The sequence below is a fragment of the Nannospalax galili genome, unplaced genomic scaffold (genome assembly GCF_000622305.1).
Source record: "Nannospalax galili isolate Female #2095 unplaced genomic scaffold, S.galili_v1.0 scaffold135, whole genome shotgun sequence".
Classification (NCBI taxonomy): Eukaryota; Metazoa; Chordata; class Mammalia; order Rodentia; family Spalacidae; genus Nannospalax; species Nannospalax galili.
The window spans coordinates 2,047,729-2,064,765 of record NW_008338998.1 but is presented as its reverse complement, the minus strand read 5'-3'; the positions used below and the strand labels follow the sequence as shown (position 1 = coordinate 2,064,765).

General features: G+C 40.7%; 1 protein-coding gene across 5 annotated transcripts in view; it reads right to left on the bottom strand.

Annotated features, from left to right (window-relative positions):
• Nucleotides 1-17,037, bottom strand: part of Gabra5 (gamma-aminobutyric acid type A receptor alpha5 subunit) — a 124,132-nt gene that overhangs the window by 44,907 nt on the left and 62,188 nt on the right. For all 5 annotated transcript variants that reach the window (XM_008833636.2, XM_008833635.2, XM_029563800.1 and 2 more), the window contains one exon: nucleotides 4,773-4,855. In XM_008833636.2, the coding sequence (XP_008831858.1) occupies nucleotides 4,773-4,855 (83 nt within the window). The remainder of the gene's footprint in view (nucleotides 1-4,772; nucleotides 4,856-17,037) is intronic.

The window sequence follows — 17,037 nt, the reverse complement described above, 5'->3', positions numbered from 1 at the left end:
ATCAGAGCATGTGGCTCATTGGAATAACGACACATATTTGCATTCTTTTGTCTCCTAATTGCAAAGAACTGTTGAGCTGGATAATTTAAACTCATTATAATACCACATTTAGCCTCTGCATGCTCACATGCCAGTGGTGTAAGTGAACAAATTGGCCAAGCATCTATTTTTAGCAAGTCCAAAAGATGAAAGACAAGCAACAACGAAAATACCCATTTAGTTGAGTAGCATTTCTTCTCTTAAAATTAGTGTGTTCTGATCACTGCTGGGTGAGGAAGAGCTGGTCTTCTTTAAGGGAGTGACTCTAGATAGGTTGACTAGATCCCAGTGGCTGAACATGCACTGAAGGAACTCAGGGCACACTAACTTGATTTGATAGGCCTTACCATAAATGACAATGCATGAAACCCAGTGGGGGGTGGGGGGTGGGAGGGTGCCAGTGGGGATGAGGGTATAAAGATAATTAAGATCTTGTGTGTAAGATACACAAAAATTCAATAAAACATTAGTATGTTCTGAACTAAAACATATGAGCTGAGGAGAGGTGCTATTTCTAGAGTTTTCGATACATTTCTGATGGTTTTGCATATTGTACTAATGATAGCAACAGCAAATTTAAATAAATGATCAATATCTCTACGAAATCAGATCCATCTCCAAATCAGGGAGGAAATAGAAAACTGACAGGAGCATCCCAGCTCTCTACAGAGTTCGAGAAGTGCCGCTTCTGTTCTTTGCTTCCATGGCGTGCAGCGGGCAAAGGGCCCCCATCAGATGTGTGCTTAGCTCTGAGGGTGATAAGTGATTTCACTGAAGTTGGTTGCCTGGCAAGTATGAGATAATTTAGTGAAGAAAAATTAGGTTGTCATGTTTTTCTTTATCGAAAATTGCTTTTTAGCTGCGTGCCCTGCATATCGCTGCCATTAAATCTGGGATCACAGTGGCCTGAACTCATCTAACCAGTGACAGGAGCAGCCTCACAGTGTGGCAAAAATAAGTCTTTGACTTAAAATCTTTTGTTTTTGATGAAGTCAAAGCATCATTTTCACATGTAAAGAGGAGCATGATTTTAAGCTACACAGCTAATTTCTCTCCACAGGTATGAACAACTCCTGTTCCTTCAGATGACCTATCATGGGAACTTTCGACTCAGTGGCCCTCATTCTACATAATGGTGCCCACAGGAGCAAGTCACCACAGAAACAAGTGAGTTCAAGAAGCCCCAGTGGCAGTGCTTTACAGCAGTCCCACAAATGAATGTAAACTATAATCTCTCTGGGGTATTTGAAGATGGCAGACTGAAGACAGTGAATGATTTCCTTTACCCTAATGTTCCATTCATTACACACACTTATCTCCCTTAATTCAAATATTCTTTTGGAAGTAACCCATAATAAAACCCTGCAAATCAGAGTGGCTCCACTTACAGAAATGGCAGAGGATTATCAGGTAACAGCTATTAAATTTTGACACCCCAAAAGAAATCACTTCCAGGGTACTGGAGAGGGACCCAGCGCAAAGAGAAACTGAGGGAAGCTGACACTTGAAAGGAGTGGTTTTTCACGTAAGTGAGTCAGTGCTGCAGGGTAGCTAAGGTCCAGGCAGGATTCCTCAGTCTTGCTGGGGGAGTCTATAGCCACCAGAACAGCACAACTGGAAAAGGAGGATAAAATCTTCAAGAGAAGCGAGCCCCAGGTAGAAACTCATATGATGCACAAGGTTACCACCAAATCTTCATCTTACCTCTGCACTGTGTGTTTGCATAAAGCACAGTCCTGCCAACCCAGGTAAGGTAGGGGCTGCCTGACTCTGCAGCTAGAAATGACAGTGATTGGAGCTTGAATTCAGCCAAGTTACTTGCATTTATACATACATATGTGTATATGTAATATATAAAATGGAATATAAATATTTTGCTTTATATTTAAGCATAATAAATGTCATATTTACATATATAAATATACATTGTAGTATAAATATATGTATTTACCACTTTAGATTTCACAGAGACTCTGCAACGTAGCTGACAAAGCAAGAATCCAGACCTTCCTTTATGCTTCCCCAGGGCTTTTCATCAAGGGCTAAGGAACTTGCAGAATTAGAAAACCTATAGGCATCTAAGAACAGTAGAAGGGAAAAGACCGTGATTGGGTCAGGGAGCAGACTTTGCAGCTTGGCCTAGTGGCCACCAGAAGCACTATGTTTTATAGCTCAGCTCAGTGCAGGGAGGTGAAAAGCCCCAGGAAGGATCTGGGAAAGGGAAGAGGTAGGCAACACCCATCACACTGACTCTTCCAGGGAATACTCAGAGGACTAAGCTGTCTTTTTGTACTAATGATGGTCAGTGAGAAGAATGGCAGAAGGCTGATCTAGCATAGAGCCTGTCAGTGTAGCATATGTTCCTCCAAAGAGATGGGATGGGGAAAGACTCTTAATATCAGCTTCTCCTGGGGAACGAAGGAGCTACAGGAGGACTCCAGTGATCAGCTTTATCTGAGGGTGGTCTGAGGCACATGACTCGGTCCTGCTTGTCTCTAAGTGCTAAGAGGACTCAGCATGCCTGAGACACCTTGGAGGTGCTTAAAGCAAAGAAACAGACTAGCACCAAGGTTGGTGAGGCTCTAGAGTGTCTAGCCAGGATGACTGGTGAACATGGCTGGCTCATGAAGTCTGGGAGACACTGATAGTTAGATCTTCAATGTCATGCCAAGACCCATGTGTTAAAAGGCTTGGTCCCCAGCATGGTACCATTGGAAGATGGGTTGTTATGTGAAGTCCTCAGGTCATTGAAGGTATACCCTTGAAGGGGATTGTGGAATCCAACCACTTCCTTTTCTTTTTGCTCTCTGCCTTGTGGTATGGCTGGTTTTACTCTGCCATATACTACTGCATGACATGCCACCTTGCCACAGGCCCCAAGAAACCAACTGATCACAGACTAGAATCTCTAAAACTGTGGGCCAAAATACACCTATTTTTCATTATAAGTTGGCTGTGTCAGGTGTTTTGTAATAATGACAGCTGAATTCCAGAAGGAAGATATTTTGTGTAATGTACCCACCAATATAAAGAATAAAGAAAATAAGTAAATATGTCCAAAGGAAAAAAAAACATGATTACAAACAAACCCAAATGAAATGGAATTGCATGACTTATCTGCCAGTGTCTTAAAAATAACTGTAAAGATGTTCACCAAATTCAAAGGAGTAACACATGAACAAAGTGAAATTCAATGAATAGAACAGACAGAAAACACAAAAAGTACCAGGCAGAAATAATGGAGCTGAGGACCACAATGATTGAACTGAAAAATTCCTCAAATGACCAAACAGCAGACTAGATAAAGTATGAGAAACACTCAGTAAACTTGAAGACACATTACTAGAAATTATTCTACCAAAGGAGCAAAAACACAAAGGAAGAGAAAGAAGCTTAAGATACTCATGTGACACCATCAAGTAGACTAAGGTATACAATGAAGCATCAGAAGAAAGAAGGACTCCAAAATGTCCAACTGTGGGGAAAGAAGTAGACAAACCCAGCCAGCCCAGACGATCCCGGCCCCCCAACACATACAGAATAACAAAGAAGTACATACCAAGCCACATTATAAGTAAACCTTCAAAAGACAAAGACAGTGAGAATTTTGAAAGCAGTAGAACAAGTGACTTGGGTATACTCATGTCTGGGAACTGATCTAATTATTAAAAATCTTACATTCAATGGGGATGAGAGAGGTGCATTCATGCTAAAAGAAGCTTAGTGATAGGAATGATGCCCCAGTCACTCAGTCAAGGATACAGGCTCTGGATTCATAGCCCCTGTTCTTCAAGATTAATCTCACAGGTGATATCAAAAATGAAACCTTTAAGCCAGCTAATGACACAGGCCTCTAATGTCAGCCACTCTGGAGTCTGAGACAGAAGGACCACAAGGTCAGGAACAGCCTATAGAATGAGCTCAAGCTTGGTATACTTAGTGAGACCTTGTCTCACAATGGAAAATAGAAACAAGACTTAAGATACAGCTCAGTGGTAGAGTATCAAGAAGGCCCTAATGCCGAAAAAGATTAAATATCAAAAGCTTAAGGAAGCATGAACACAAAGAAACAGGGGACAAAGGGCAGGAAGTGGAGATCAGTTCAATTAAAATCTTCTCAGATATCTCAGAGGTAGGTGAAGCTATAAGCTCACACTGGTGGGCCACCATTGCATCTGTCTGGGGCACTAAAACCTGGGAATACCCACTGGTATTGGGAAAGTGTATTCTAATGTATTTTGATTTGAACAGTTTTACTCAAGTAACACAAACTTCTAACTTGAATGTTCTGAGTGTGTAGTGACAACAGACACAATAGGCAAGGTCACTGTTCTTATGGAAGAGTCTACAAGAAGAGTCAGCATTGTTATGCAATAAAAAACTTATTGGCTTGGCTCAAAGCTGGGAGTCTACTTGGAGATGATGGTTTGTAACTTGAGACATGAAAAGCTTGGGAGAGGGGCTGACAGCGAAGATATGAGGAAACATTTTCAAAGGAGCACATTCTATACTGTTCTGCATCTCCACATACATTACCAGTTTACCCTAATTTGTGATGCATACTAAACAGGAGTTCATGTCATCCATTTACAAACAGGTATGCAGAGGACCAAACACTTCCTGGCATTCCCAAACCGATTGCATCCTATCACACACATAGACAGAACCGAGTTCTGAGTGCATGTGGATTTGATCCCCAACGCACACCAACAGCACTTACGAAAATAACTTACAGCTGCCAAATTTCAGAGGGCAAGCGTGGGCATCCATCGGGAAGTCCTCAAGCTGCATGGGGCACTCGGCAGAGATAGTCAGACTGAAAAGTAAGAGGAGATTGTTAAAGGGCCCACCTCTTCCTCCCATATGACCATTTGTATGAATTTTGATTAATATCATTTGTGAAACTGTCTGACTCTTCCCACTAAATTGCAAATATGTTTGTGTTGTAAATGCATATTATTGAGAATGAAGGGTAGATCAAAGCATTTAGGAATTCTGTGGCTTGATGTGTGTGTGCGCCTATGGATGTACTATTGTTTATAAAATTACTTAAGATGCCTTTAAAATTATTAATTTATTGTTCCCCACCCCTTCCCTATCAACCTTGACAAGGCTGAAAATACATAATTTTTGTTAAATACTTTATATATTCAAAAACATAAATGTAAGATAATTGCACAAATTTTGACCAGAACCTACTATTCTCACTGCTTAATTGGCTGTAAATGAACTTGCATTACAAGTGCAATTTTCTGGTACAACCTGATTATTATTATTCTGATTCAAGCCTAGTTTAAAATCATTCCATAAGAGTATCACCAACCACTGCCACTGTCACCAACCAAAATGCTGATGGCCAGGGCAGCTGAGGTTGGTGCTGTGTTAACTCCTATCATCATGGCAACTGATGCAGGTGCCAGGCCCCATGTGAGAACTCTGGCTGTGTTAACTCCCATCATCACAGCAGGTGATGTTGGTGCCAGGTCCTGTGTGAGCTGTGAGCATGCCAACCACATTAACTCCCATCACCACAGTAATTTGAGATCTGCCACTGCTCTCCCGGTGTCTCACAGTGGAAGTGAAGCCCAGAATGCAGTTTCTCAGTGGTGGAGCCATGGCTAGAGCTTGGGCTGCTGGCCTCTGCCTGCACAGAAGCCCCTAAAGCATGCAGCACCTGTACCAAGGCTACAGGCTCTGCTTGGTACTTAGAGTTACCATCCTGTGTGGCTGCGGTGGTCTGCACATCCCTAAAGGTTCCCACAGTGGAGGTCTTTAGTATGGTAGTATAGAGGTGGCAAAGCCTTAAAGGGGTGGAGCCCAGTAGATAATGATTATTAGGTCACTCAGGGTACCATGTTGAGAGGGATTAATATAGTTTTTGAGGGACCCCAGTAATTCCCTCAGGAGTGGGTTGTTACAGAGTGCCAGGCTTGCCCCTGAATTCCTTTGGCTTCCTATTTCCTCTTCCACACATTCCTGCTATTATGAGGGGAGCCTTCAATAGAGAGGTTACATACACAAATGGGGCTACCTGACCTAGGATTTTCAGCCTCCAAAGCAGGACCTAAATAAACCTCTTCTCTTTGTCCATCACCTAGCATCAGGCATTTTGTTGTAGAAACAAAATGCAGGCTAATACAAGGGCTTTTATGTCTTCACAGACTTTTATTAATTAGTCAAAATTCTAAATTGTACTAATGAGGTTATTGTCTGTTTCTAATGTTCCTTTCCATCATTTAAAGTAAAATTATATAAAATGAAATCAAAATATGAAATATTTGATTTATTATGCAAGCTATAATCCCATTTTAGAGCCAATAATAAATAATTCAGTGCTGTCCATTGCTCATTATATTAAGCCTGTGTTCTCAGGATGCAATAAAAATGCAGTGACATTCATTTTGCCTTTGCTACTTCCTCTTGTTGAAACAGATTAGCCTGCTGCTGTTAAATTGGTAACATAAATCACAGGTGACTGCTGCAGTCTGAATAGCCAGTCTGTCCATCCTCCAAATAAATGAGCAGGACGGAAATGTGTGCCCATCAAGAAGGGGAAGTTCTCTGTTGCCAGGAGAGTGTCCAGAGATGGAATGAGTCAAGGGTCACAAGTGCAGGTGACCAGACAGGCTATCAATTCTCAGGTTCAGATGGGCATATGACTCTGAAAATTACATTCTGTACACATTCATAGAACAGGAGAAACGCAGAAAAAGTTTTTCAGTGGCTCCTTTTCACTTAAAATGTCATCTGGTGCATGTAATCTGGAGTTCTTCCATATGCACATATCCTTCCTTTCTGTGCTTGGCATAAAAATGTAGTCTTTTACACTGACACTCAAGCAGAACTATTTCCCACATCACTAAAATCTCTAAATAGTCACGGCTTTGGGAGGGTAACTTTTAAAATTCCAGTGTGCATGTCTATTGGCACACCTAATAACCACCAGATGTTTCTAGACTTCACATTATTTAACAGGATCAATCACCTGCAATCAACTTCTTCAGCCACAGACTATAGAAGAGGGCTATTGTAAGAGACTCTGAAATGGCAATGTAGAGATTAACTTACTATAATTAGGAAATTAGGGATGCAAAAAGCACAGCCTTTAATAGTATCCAGCCAACAAAGAAAATGAAGTCACTTTATGTGATTGTTAGAAGCCTAAGCAGTGAGCTGGGTAGACAACAATGAAGAGAGAATTTCAATGAGAGGGAACCAGAAGCACATTAAGTAGTAATGATAAGAACAACGTGAAAATGAGCACATGAAAAGAGAGAGCTGTGGAAGTTGTGTGATTCCATGGCTTCTATTCAGACAGTTCACAGTTCATAGATGCAGGTGTGATAGGAACACTGGGTCCCATCAATGGGAGCAGTGTACGGGGAGAGGATGGATCAGGTGACCCTATCCTAAGTCAGCTACAGCAATGAAGACTTCAACCAGCAGACTCAGCTCTAGGCCACCCCCTAATAACATGGGCAACTTCCTGGGCCCCGTTTTCCTTTCCACCAGGGTAGATGTGAAATGGTACCCACAGCAGAGACCCCCTGCCACTATCAAGTCTACCAGCTCTCTTAACTGGGTTCTTACCCCATCATATACTCAACTTCCCACTGGATTGCCTGGAAGCAAGGGATTCATCTGAGTTTCTCACAATGTGGTGAGCTCTTTTCCCTCTTCCTCTGAGCTGGTTTTCTGCTTTGTTCACATGGCCACTGTGGGTTCACATCTAGAATTTCTATGGTTTGTCTCTAATTGTCAAAGGAAATCCCCCAGAAACCTGACTTTCCCTTGAGTACTCTGTTCGAAGCTAGCATATTCCTCCTCCTTTGCTGGCCAAGAACATGGGAATCAGGAGGGCCAGATCTCCAGAGGCCAGGGCAGAGACACTGCAGCTGTTGCCCTGAGAGCTGTCCACCTTCAAACACCATTGTCCTAGAACCGTCAAAGGTGATATTCTAGTGAGACGTGTCCACAAAGGAGCCTACCTTCAGCATGTTGTGGGAATGAGCAATTATGCAGTATGGATATACAGAGCAGGGGGCAGAGGTAACAGGGAGACAGAATTCAGCTGGTATTTTTAAAAATATTTTATTTATTATTATTTTTATGTGTATGTGTGTACTGCCTGCATGTAGGTAAGTGCACCAGTGTCATGCAATGCCCGCAGAGGACTGAAGAGTCTGTCAGAGTCCCTGGAATTGGAATTACAGACAGTTGTTAGCTGCCATGTGGGTGCTGAGATTTGAACCTGGGTCTTCTGCAAGAACAGCCAGTATTCTTACTGCTGAGTGTTCCAGCCCTTCATCTGGGTATTTTTTAAGACCCTGTAAAAACATTTTCAGCTAAAACATAAAAGACAGTGATTTCTAGAATGCAACTACCATCTTAATAGATTGATCATTACTGATTTTTATAGAGCTCCTTAGAATTGGAGTCTGAAGACTCAAAATAGAACACTTCATCTGCAATACTATCTGTACTCTAACAAATAGAAATTCTTCAGATAAACCTCTCAAGAGCAAATGCTTCTGTCTCAGTAAGAACTTTAAATATTTGATACCAGTACCAGTATGCATTGTGCAACGGCCTGTGCTCACATCTCTATATATGGGGAGTCTTCTGATCAGGGCTTATGGGCATGTGCACTGATGGGTAACAACCTCCACATGGTATTCAGCTCAGAGCCCTTTATGGGATGGCTGACTGTTGTTAACTCAAAAGAGAGCCAGTTAAGTCACTTGCCCCCAAACCTTGCTTTCTTAGCTATAGTAAATGAAGCTCAAGAGGTAGAATCTTGCCTTTGGCGAAAATTCACTGAACTACTAAACCCAGGAACCCAGTATTTGTTTTCAAAAGGTCCTATTTGTGCTTTGCTTACAAATTCTGCAAAAACAATTCAAGGATTAACTTACTGAAGCATAATGTCCCATTTCTGAACAATTTAACTTTGGGGTAAGGAAGAGGCATTTTATAAGTTAAGAACTTTGTTCTGAATTGGTTTTATGTCACCCTAACTGGGGGAGTAGGATCTCAAACTCACTAGTAAAATTCCCATTTGGCCAGAGGGCATCTCACAGGTAGACGATACTTTAATATGCTTTAAACAATCATATTCTGATTATCTTTGTCACTAAATGTGTGATCTTGGTAAAAAGTGTCTAGCTTCTTTAGTTCAGTCTCCCAATTTAGAAAACAAATACAACAGTTGGTTTTATACGCTGAAACACATAGGTATGAAAAGAAGTTTAAAGAGCATTGACCAAGATTACAAGTTCAATGACAAGATAATTAAAGAAAGCTTCCAAAGTCTTAGCCAATATTTTCTTCAGATGTAAGATTTTCTTGTTTCCATGGAAATGCTGTATTCATGCAGGAGAAGGAGTGCTGGGGCCAGGCTGACAGCATTGCAAATATGTCTGTGAAAGAATGCGCAGCACTCCCAAACCTCTGATTATTCATGGCAAAAGGGTTTGTTGATATGATTAAGGCTCTCAGAGGCAGGGAGATTGCCCTGGACTGTCCACATGGGCCAGTATAACCCAATGGTCCTTGGAGGAGGGATTCAAGGGTGTGAGTTTCAAAGGAGACTCAATGATGACAGCAGACTTGAGTATGATGTGACCAAGAGCCTGGGGATTCAGGAGTCCCCCAGAAACTAGAAGCACATGTGAAATGATGTCACCAAGATCCTGGGAATGCAGGCGTCCTTCAGGAACTGGAAGAGACAGGATTCTCCTCTGGAACTCCCAGAAACACCACAAATGACTAACACTTTGGTTTTAGCCTAATGAGACGTTTGGGGTTCTTGACTTCTAGAACTATAAATCAATAGAATTTGTTGTGTCTTAAGTCAAAAATCAGAGACAATTTATTTTAGTATCAATAATAAACAAATTCAAATTTTGATACCTGGAAAAGAGGTGTTACTGTGACAAAGTTGTGAAAATGTGGAAATGGCTTAGGGGTTTGGCAATGGACTGAGGCTAGGAGAATCCATAGATACATAACAGAAAAAGGCTAGATTTCCTTCTATGGATGGGCTATTGATAGCTAGTGACTCTGGAATGAGGATGTGTGGTGGTGAGAAGTGGGCAGAGAACATTTAAATGGTCATGCATGCACTGTTGTAGAAGCAGTGAATTGTGCTGAACGCAGCCTCGTGTTTTCGTTGTTGTTTTGTGGTAGTGAGTGTCAAACCTAGGACTTCACACATGGGAAACAAGGGTTCTACCATCCAGTCCTAACTGCAAAGAAAACTCAGACCTCGGTAATGAAGCGGACACCTACAAGGACTACAGAGTGGTCAGCTGATGAGGTGCACACCAGGTTGGCTCAGCTGGAACCATGAAGGGAAAAGATGATGCTACCACAACTCTGAGGGAATATGTGGCATTTATTGGGGGCATTTGAAATATTCACAGAGTATTTAATGATGGTTACTATGGAAAAGAAACAACAATCTAGTCATGATAATTTACCAGCCCTAGAAGTCCTTATAAAGAATCCACCGAAGTTCGAATAACTCTATTCACCAGAGAGCTGTCTATCTGAACACTAACAGGGTTTGGAAAGTAGCAAATATGATGCAATTATACACAAAGGGTTTGAATGTCCAAGTGTAGTGGACACTTAGGATCCCTGTAGGAAATGCTGGTGGGACTGAGCATGGCCATCCAGAGAGGCCTGGTCCCCAGCACTAGGAGAAAGACCACCTTCCAGTTCTGGAAAATGGCCACCAGCTAAATCTCCATATGCCTATATCCTGGCTTTCATGTCTTCTTGCCTATAAATTGCAATGTTGTTATGGATAAAATAGAGGTAAGTTGAGAATTTCTCTTCCCAGTTTTGGACAAATTTGTAAATATTTTTTTTTCTTTTTCTTTATATCACAGACCATTTTCTCTTAATTCTGGAGTGCGTTCAATCTCAGATCCAGGCCTTATGGCTGCGGGCTCCAGCAACAAAAGGATGTTGATATTATGGATGGAAGGATGACTCGTGTGTGTGTGTGTGTGTGTGTGTGTGTGTGTGTGGGTGGGTGTGTGTGTGTGTGTGGGTGGGTGTGTGTGTGTGTGTGTGTGTGTGTGTGTGTGTGAAAAACATAACTCCTGCTAGAAAGAAGCTTCCTTCAGAACCCTCCCTATGAGCACTGCCATAGCTTTCTCCCCTGTCCTACTATAGTAGGATAAAGGAACCCCAAGCATGTTTTTCAACAAGCAGAACACATGAATGCACAGGCTTCATGCTGCAGCTGTTGGTTATGTATCTGTCAGTCACGCATTGCCAATTTCCTGGAAATGTAGCTATAGTTTATATGCTATTTTGAAGGCAGATTTCTTCAAATGCTCTGCTCAATTAGTTATACAAGACTGAATTTTGTTAGATATAAACATTCATAAGTTGGGGGTATATACTGGAGCCCAAAGGTCATGGCCAGCTGGATCAGCTCTCCATGTGTTGCTGCCTGTGATACATGAACTGCTTGCATTTGGTGATTATTGTAGATTCACTTTAGTTGCATTCAATCCCACCCAGGCCTAGTTTCTTCTGGCTATTGTGTGTATCCTTGGAAGCCAGCCTCCTAAGGGGTATTTATCTCAGAGCTAACTGTGTCCTGGACAGATCTAGAGCAAGGTTTGCCTGTGATGAAGGAAAGAACACTTTCTACTCAGAAAGACCATCAGGGCTGCTGGGGCAGGAGACTGGAGAGCTGGAAGGATGATGGGACATGACCTATTTTACACATAATAGAATTGCAATTCAGTGAATAGTGAGCTCGGAAAAAAAGGGGGAAGAAACAGATCTTAGGTTGTTAACTGAAATTTGAGTTCTCCAAATAAAATTACATTAAAGCAATTCAAATTTTCATTTTTACAACAGTAGAACTACATCCTTTAAAATTTTTAATATATCCAGGCATGGTGGTACATGTCTGTAATGCTAGCACTCAGGAAGCTGAGGCAGGAAAGTTGAGATGTCATGGCTATTCTGGGCTAAATAGCAAGATTCTATCTCAAAATCTCTCTTCTTCCTCCCAAATCTGTATCTTATTGATTTAGCATAACCGTATTCTTTTTAGAAATAGACACAAATTCTATGACTTACTTCAAGCTTGAGTTACAGAGTTCATATGCTGTTCTGAGGATAATTGACTCATTCTGAACACTTGGGTGTAATAGATACATGCAAGACCAGCCACCAGAATTGTACTGAACCCAAAACGCACACTGAGCATTGCAATATTTATTTGTATTTTCATTCCTCTTCAGCTGCTGAAAAGAAAATGTCAGCAGTTCTTATTTATATTGGGAAAAACCTCCATAAATGTGATGATCTCCAAAAGTTAGTCTGTCTCTTAGCCAGAAGGGCATAAGTGCTGTAGATCTATTTGGATTAGTAAGATTTCCTTATGTTAAAAAAATTCTAGAAAGTACTGTATGATGGACCAAGAGTGGAAATATTCTTAATTTTCTGTATAATTACATACCGAGCAATAAACAAACATTAAGAGATCAAATGTGGGGAAATAAACACAAGCTTGAATAGTCAATTAACTTCTGCAAAAGAGAAAGACGACAAACATGCAAAGATACTTCTTTCTAAAAATGAATTGAAGTTCAACTTTGAAAAATGTATTTCTTCAAGCATGGGGCATAAGACAGCCAATGACATAACTCACAGGAAAGCAGGAGCATCCACTACTCATAGTTCTGGGGTCAAGTCTCCTACAAGCCTGTTGCTCAGGATTAAAGTGTTGACATTCATATATATATATGAATTACATATATAATGCATAGTACTATGAGTGGCATGTTTACTCCAGGGAAAAATACACCAGCAAAATCAGTGCTTTCAGGATTCCAACAGTCTGTCTAGCCATAGAGACAATGAATGACCTGGCAAAATTAAGAGCAAGAAGTTTTTTAAAAATCTGTAATTTTTTACAACTCATGGAGATACTCAATGAAGCAAGACTACTTGAATGCCAGGAAGCAAGGCTGAGGCACTTAAACATTCCCTGACCACATGCTGTTCTCCAACTCTGCTGTAGAGGCAACTACACTCCAGGTACCTCAAGCAATGTGGACTCTGTTATCAAAGAATGTCAGTGTCCTGCTTTGCTCTGTTCGGGCTCCATGAGTAATCAGTCCACAGGCTAACTTGGTTTTACCTGCACCACAGACACCCTGAGCTGAGGCAGTCTCCTGGACAGTAGTTATCTGTTAATGCATGCCACGGCCAACTGGAGCAGTGCTAACAGGGCAAGCAACAGATAAGCAAAACCTTGGAAAGAAGAGGCTAGTGAAAGATCTGAGAGGGACAAAGGTTGTGGCATTCTAGATATTCTGGAAATTAGGAGGCCTCATGCATGTCCAGGACTAGACACATGCTAAGAAAGGGTGTAAGACTTCTGAAGTCCAAGATGCATGGAGAATTCACAACTCAACATTAAATAAAATCAATTTAAAATGTGTTGAAAGACTTTAAAGAAATTTTTTAAACTACCTTAGCAAAGAAGACATACTGAGGGCAAACACGCACAGGGTGCACATATGATACGTCATCATGGAAATGTGAACTAAAACAGGCAATCACATGGCACAGTCATTGAGATGACCAGAATCCTTAATACTGACAGTACCACATGCTGGAGAGGATCTGGAGAAGCAAGAACTCTCTTTCATTGCTAGCATGAATGCAAAATGATCTACTGCCTTTTAAGACAGCTTGATAGAGTCTTAGAAAACTAAACAAATTTAGCATATGATCCAGAGAGCTGGGCTTTTCAGGTTTTATCCCAAGAGGTGAAAATTCATGTCTACACAAATATTTCCATGAACATTTACTTTACTCCTAACTGGCACTACTTGGAAGCAGCCTTCCATAGGTGAATGGTTAAATTGCTACACTCAAACATCATGATGGAATATTATTCAGTGATGAAAAGAAATGAGCTTTCATACCACAAAATGTATGTTATGGACACTCAACTGCACATTACTACATGGAAGAAGCCATTTGGAAAGCCTACATTTGTAGATTACAACCATTTGACAGTCTCAGCAAATCTACAGAGACAATGAAAAGGCAAGCAATTGTCAGACCTGAAGGGGAGGCAGGAATGAAAAAGTGCACATGGGTTTTAGGACAGGACAGTATTCCATGTGATGCCATAATGGTAAATATGAGTTACTACAGTTTTGTCCAAGCCCACAGAACAGACATAAAGGAGTAAACTCTACTGTGCGCTATGCACTTTGTGTGCTGATGTGTTATAAAGGGGCTTCAGGTATAGCCTGAGTACCACTGCAGTGAAGAAGGCAGGAAGGTGTATTTGGATGGCATAGAGAGAGCATGGTCACCTCTGTATATCACGCTCAGGTTTTCTATAAGCCTAAAACTCCTCTGTAAAGTACATTTCTTTTATAGTGATTAACAGAAATAGAAGTGTGCTGAATAAAGATGAATAAAAACAGCCTTATTTGATTCATATGTGCTATATTGTTAGGCGACAATTTCCTCGTGAGATAAAACCTTGGTCTGTTGTTTGTTCCCTCTCTGGGGTGACTAAATATTTGTTCATGCCTCCCCAGGAATAGTGTCACACTACATGCAACCATGCCTGTAAATCCCAGAATGAATCTTGTTATTATACACAATTAATTAATATATGTTAGTAAAAATAATTACAAACATTAAAAAATATAAAGGTAAATAAATTCCTTCATTTTTTTCAGTTGAGGATGTTAAAATCTTGGCTGTTTTAGTCACTTTTCATTGCTGTTACAAAATACAAGAGAGAAACTATTTAAAAAGATCAAAGACTTCTTTTTGGTTCACAGTTTCAGATTTTTTAGCTATGGTTGGCTGTCTTCTTTGCTTTGGGCCTGAGGTGGAAGGGGATGATGAAAGAGTGGCTCCCCTCATGGCACCCAGGAGCCAGAGTGAGTCATAAAGGAAGGGTTCAGGAACAAGATGTGCCCTTGAGAGGCACCCCATCCTCAGATCTAGGCTTTACAATCTAAGAAAGCATCTAGCTATGGAATCATCAAAGGATTCATCTACTGAAGTCAGAGCCTTCACAATCCAAATGCTTCCCCATAGCACACCATCTGGGACACCCTCAACCAGTAAACCCCAGGGGAATTTTTTATATTCAAACTACAACACTAGTAGACTGGCTACATAGTAAATGCCAAAAGAAGGTACATAAGAATAAATAAAAGAACATTGTGAAGCAATTCAAAGCCATAATGAAGAATGCCAAACAGTAACAGTGTCAGTAAAGGCAAAGGACTCTTAATAGCTTTGGTTTCTAATCCCGTTATTCTAACCCTATTTTTAAAGTAATATAAATGAATGAGTAAGATGATCATTATAAATCAGTATTAATGATCAGGCTATGTAAAGAGCCAATTTTGAAATAACAGGGCACAGAATTTTAGGGGCAAAACTTTCTTTTTCTTCTTTAATTACTTTTTTATTATTCCAAAGAGAGGCAATTTTAAGCACATTTTTCCAGAAATAACTTGGAGCAGGTTATATAAAATATATATATACAATGAAGTTTAAGGGGGGATAGGAATAAGAAATCAAAGACCAAAAGATTTGCCAACATGGGGTCAACTTTGGTGGAATAATGAAGGTTTCCATTAGCTTTGTTCTTTTTTTTTTTTCATCCTAACAAGTTTATTGAGCTTGCTAACAGAGCATAAGGTGGTGGTTTACTTACAGAAGAGTGGGCGCCCCACCCCCTTACGGCTGCACTAGAAAGTCCACACTCAAATATACATCCTGTGACTTCCTGAGAGCTGCACAAAATGGCAAGAGAGGTGCCTCATGGCGTTATGGGCTTATATAGACTTAGTGTTTCCCCCACATGCAGTTAAGGTCACTACAAAGCCCCAGATAATTTATTATAAATATAGGTGTTAACCCTCTCAGAAAATACTAAGAAAGTAAATTTAAAATATGCAAAGATATGAAGGAGAATCAAAATTTTACAGTAAGAAGAAAATCGATTAAACACACAAAAAAGGCAGAAATGAGAAAAGAATAAACATGAAGAAAGCAAACAGAAGCATTGGTGATCACTGAACATGTGGATGGACTAAATGCTTTAACCAAAAGACAGAGATAGGTGGAATGGATGCAGAAACACCAAGTAAGGGCTGGAGAGATGACTCAGTATTCAAGAGCACTGGCTGCTTTTGCAGAGGACCTGGGTTCAGTTCCTAGCACCCACACAGCAGCTAACAATAATCTGTAACCCCAGTTCCAGGGTATCCAACACCTTCCTCTGGCCAGCTTGGGCACTGTATGATGTAGGTACACTAACATACATGAAGACAAAACACTCATGCACATAAAATAAAAGTAAATTTTTAATTGGAATGCTTCTAGTTTTTCTCCATTTGGAATGACGTTGGCTGTGAGTTTGTGGAACTAACCTTATTGGATGATTAATACATATTTTGAGGACTATACTAATCTGGCCAGAGGGATTTAAAGGACAGTTTTTGCCCCTTGCACTCCAAGGTCGACTAAATTCCAGGGGACTATGGAACATCTCTCAAAATGTCCTGTAACTGTGGTGAGTCACCTGTCCTCTTGTTCAGGAAGGACATGGAGACCCCACCAGATGGACCTGAACCAGTGTCTAATCTACAAAGAGGAGGGTCAACTCAGAGGAAACATCTCATTCATGCTTCCAAGTGAAGCCAGACATGGTCAAGCAGGATCTTTGACTTATCATCACATAGATGGAACTGGTAAAAGGAACCAGGGGCTCCTCCCCAGCCCATGTGACCCCTGAGGAATAGATCCTCAAATGACCTTAAGTCTAAAAATAAATTGATTTATTTGGGCCAACTGTATGGTCTTAAACACCAAAAAGGAAAGTATAACCAAAGAATAAAGTCATCTGTATATTTCTTTAAGAGTTCAAGGGATTACACTTCCCAGACATTAGGGTTAAGTGTATATAGAAAGTTA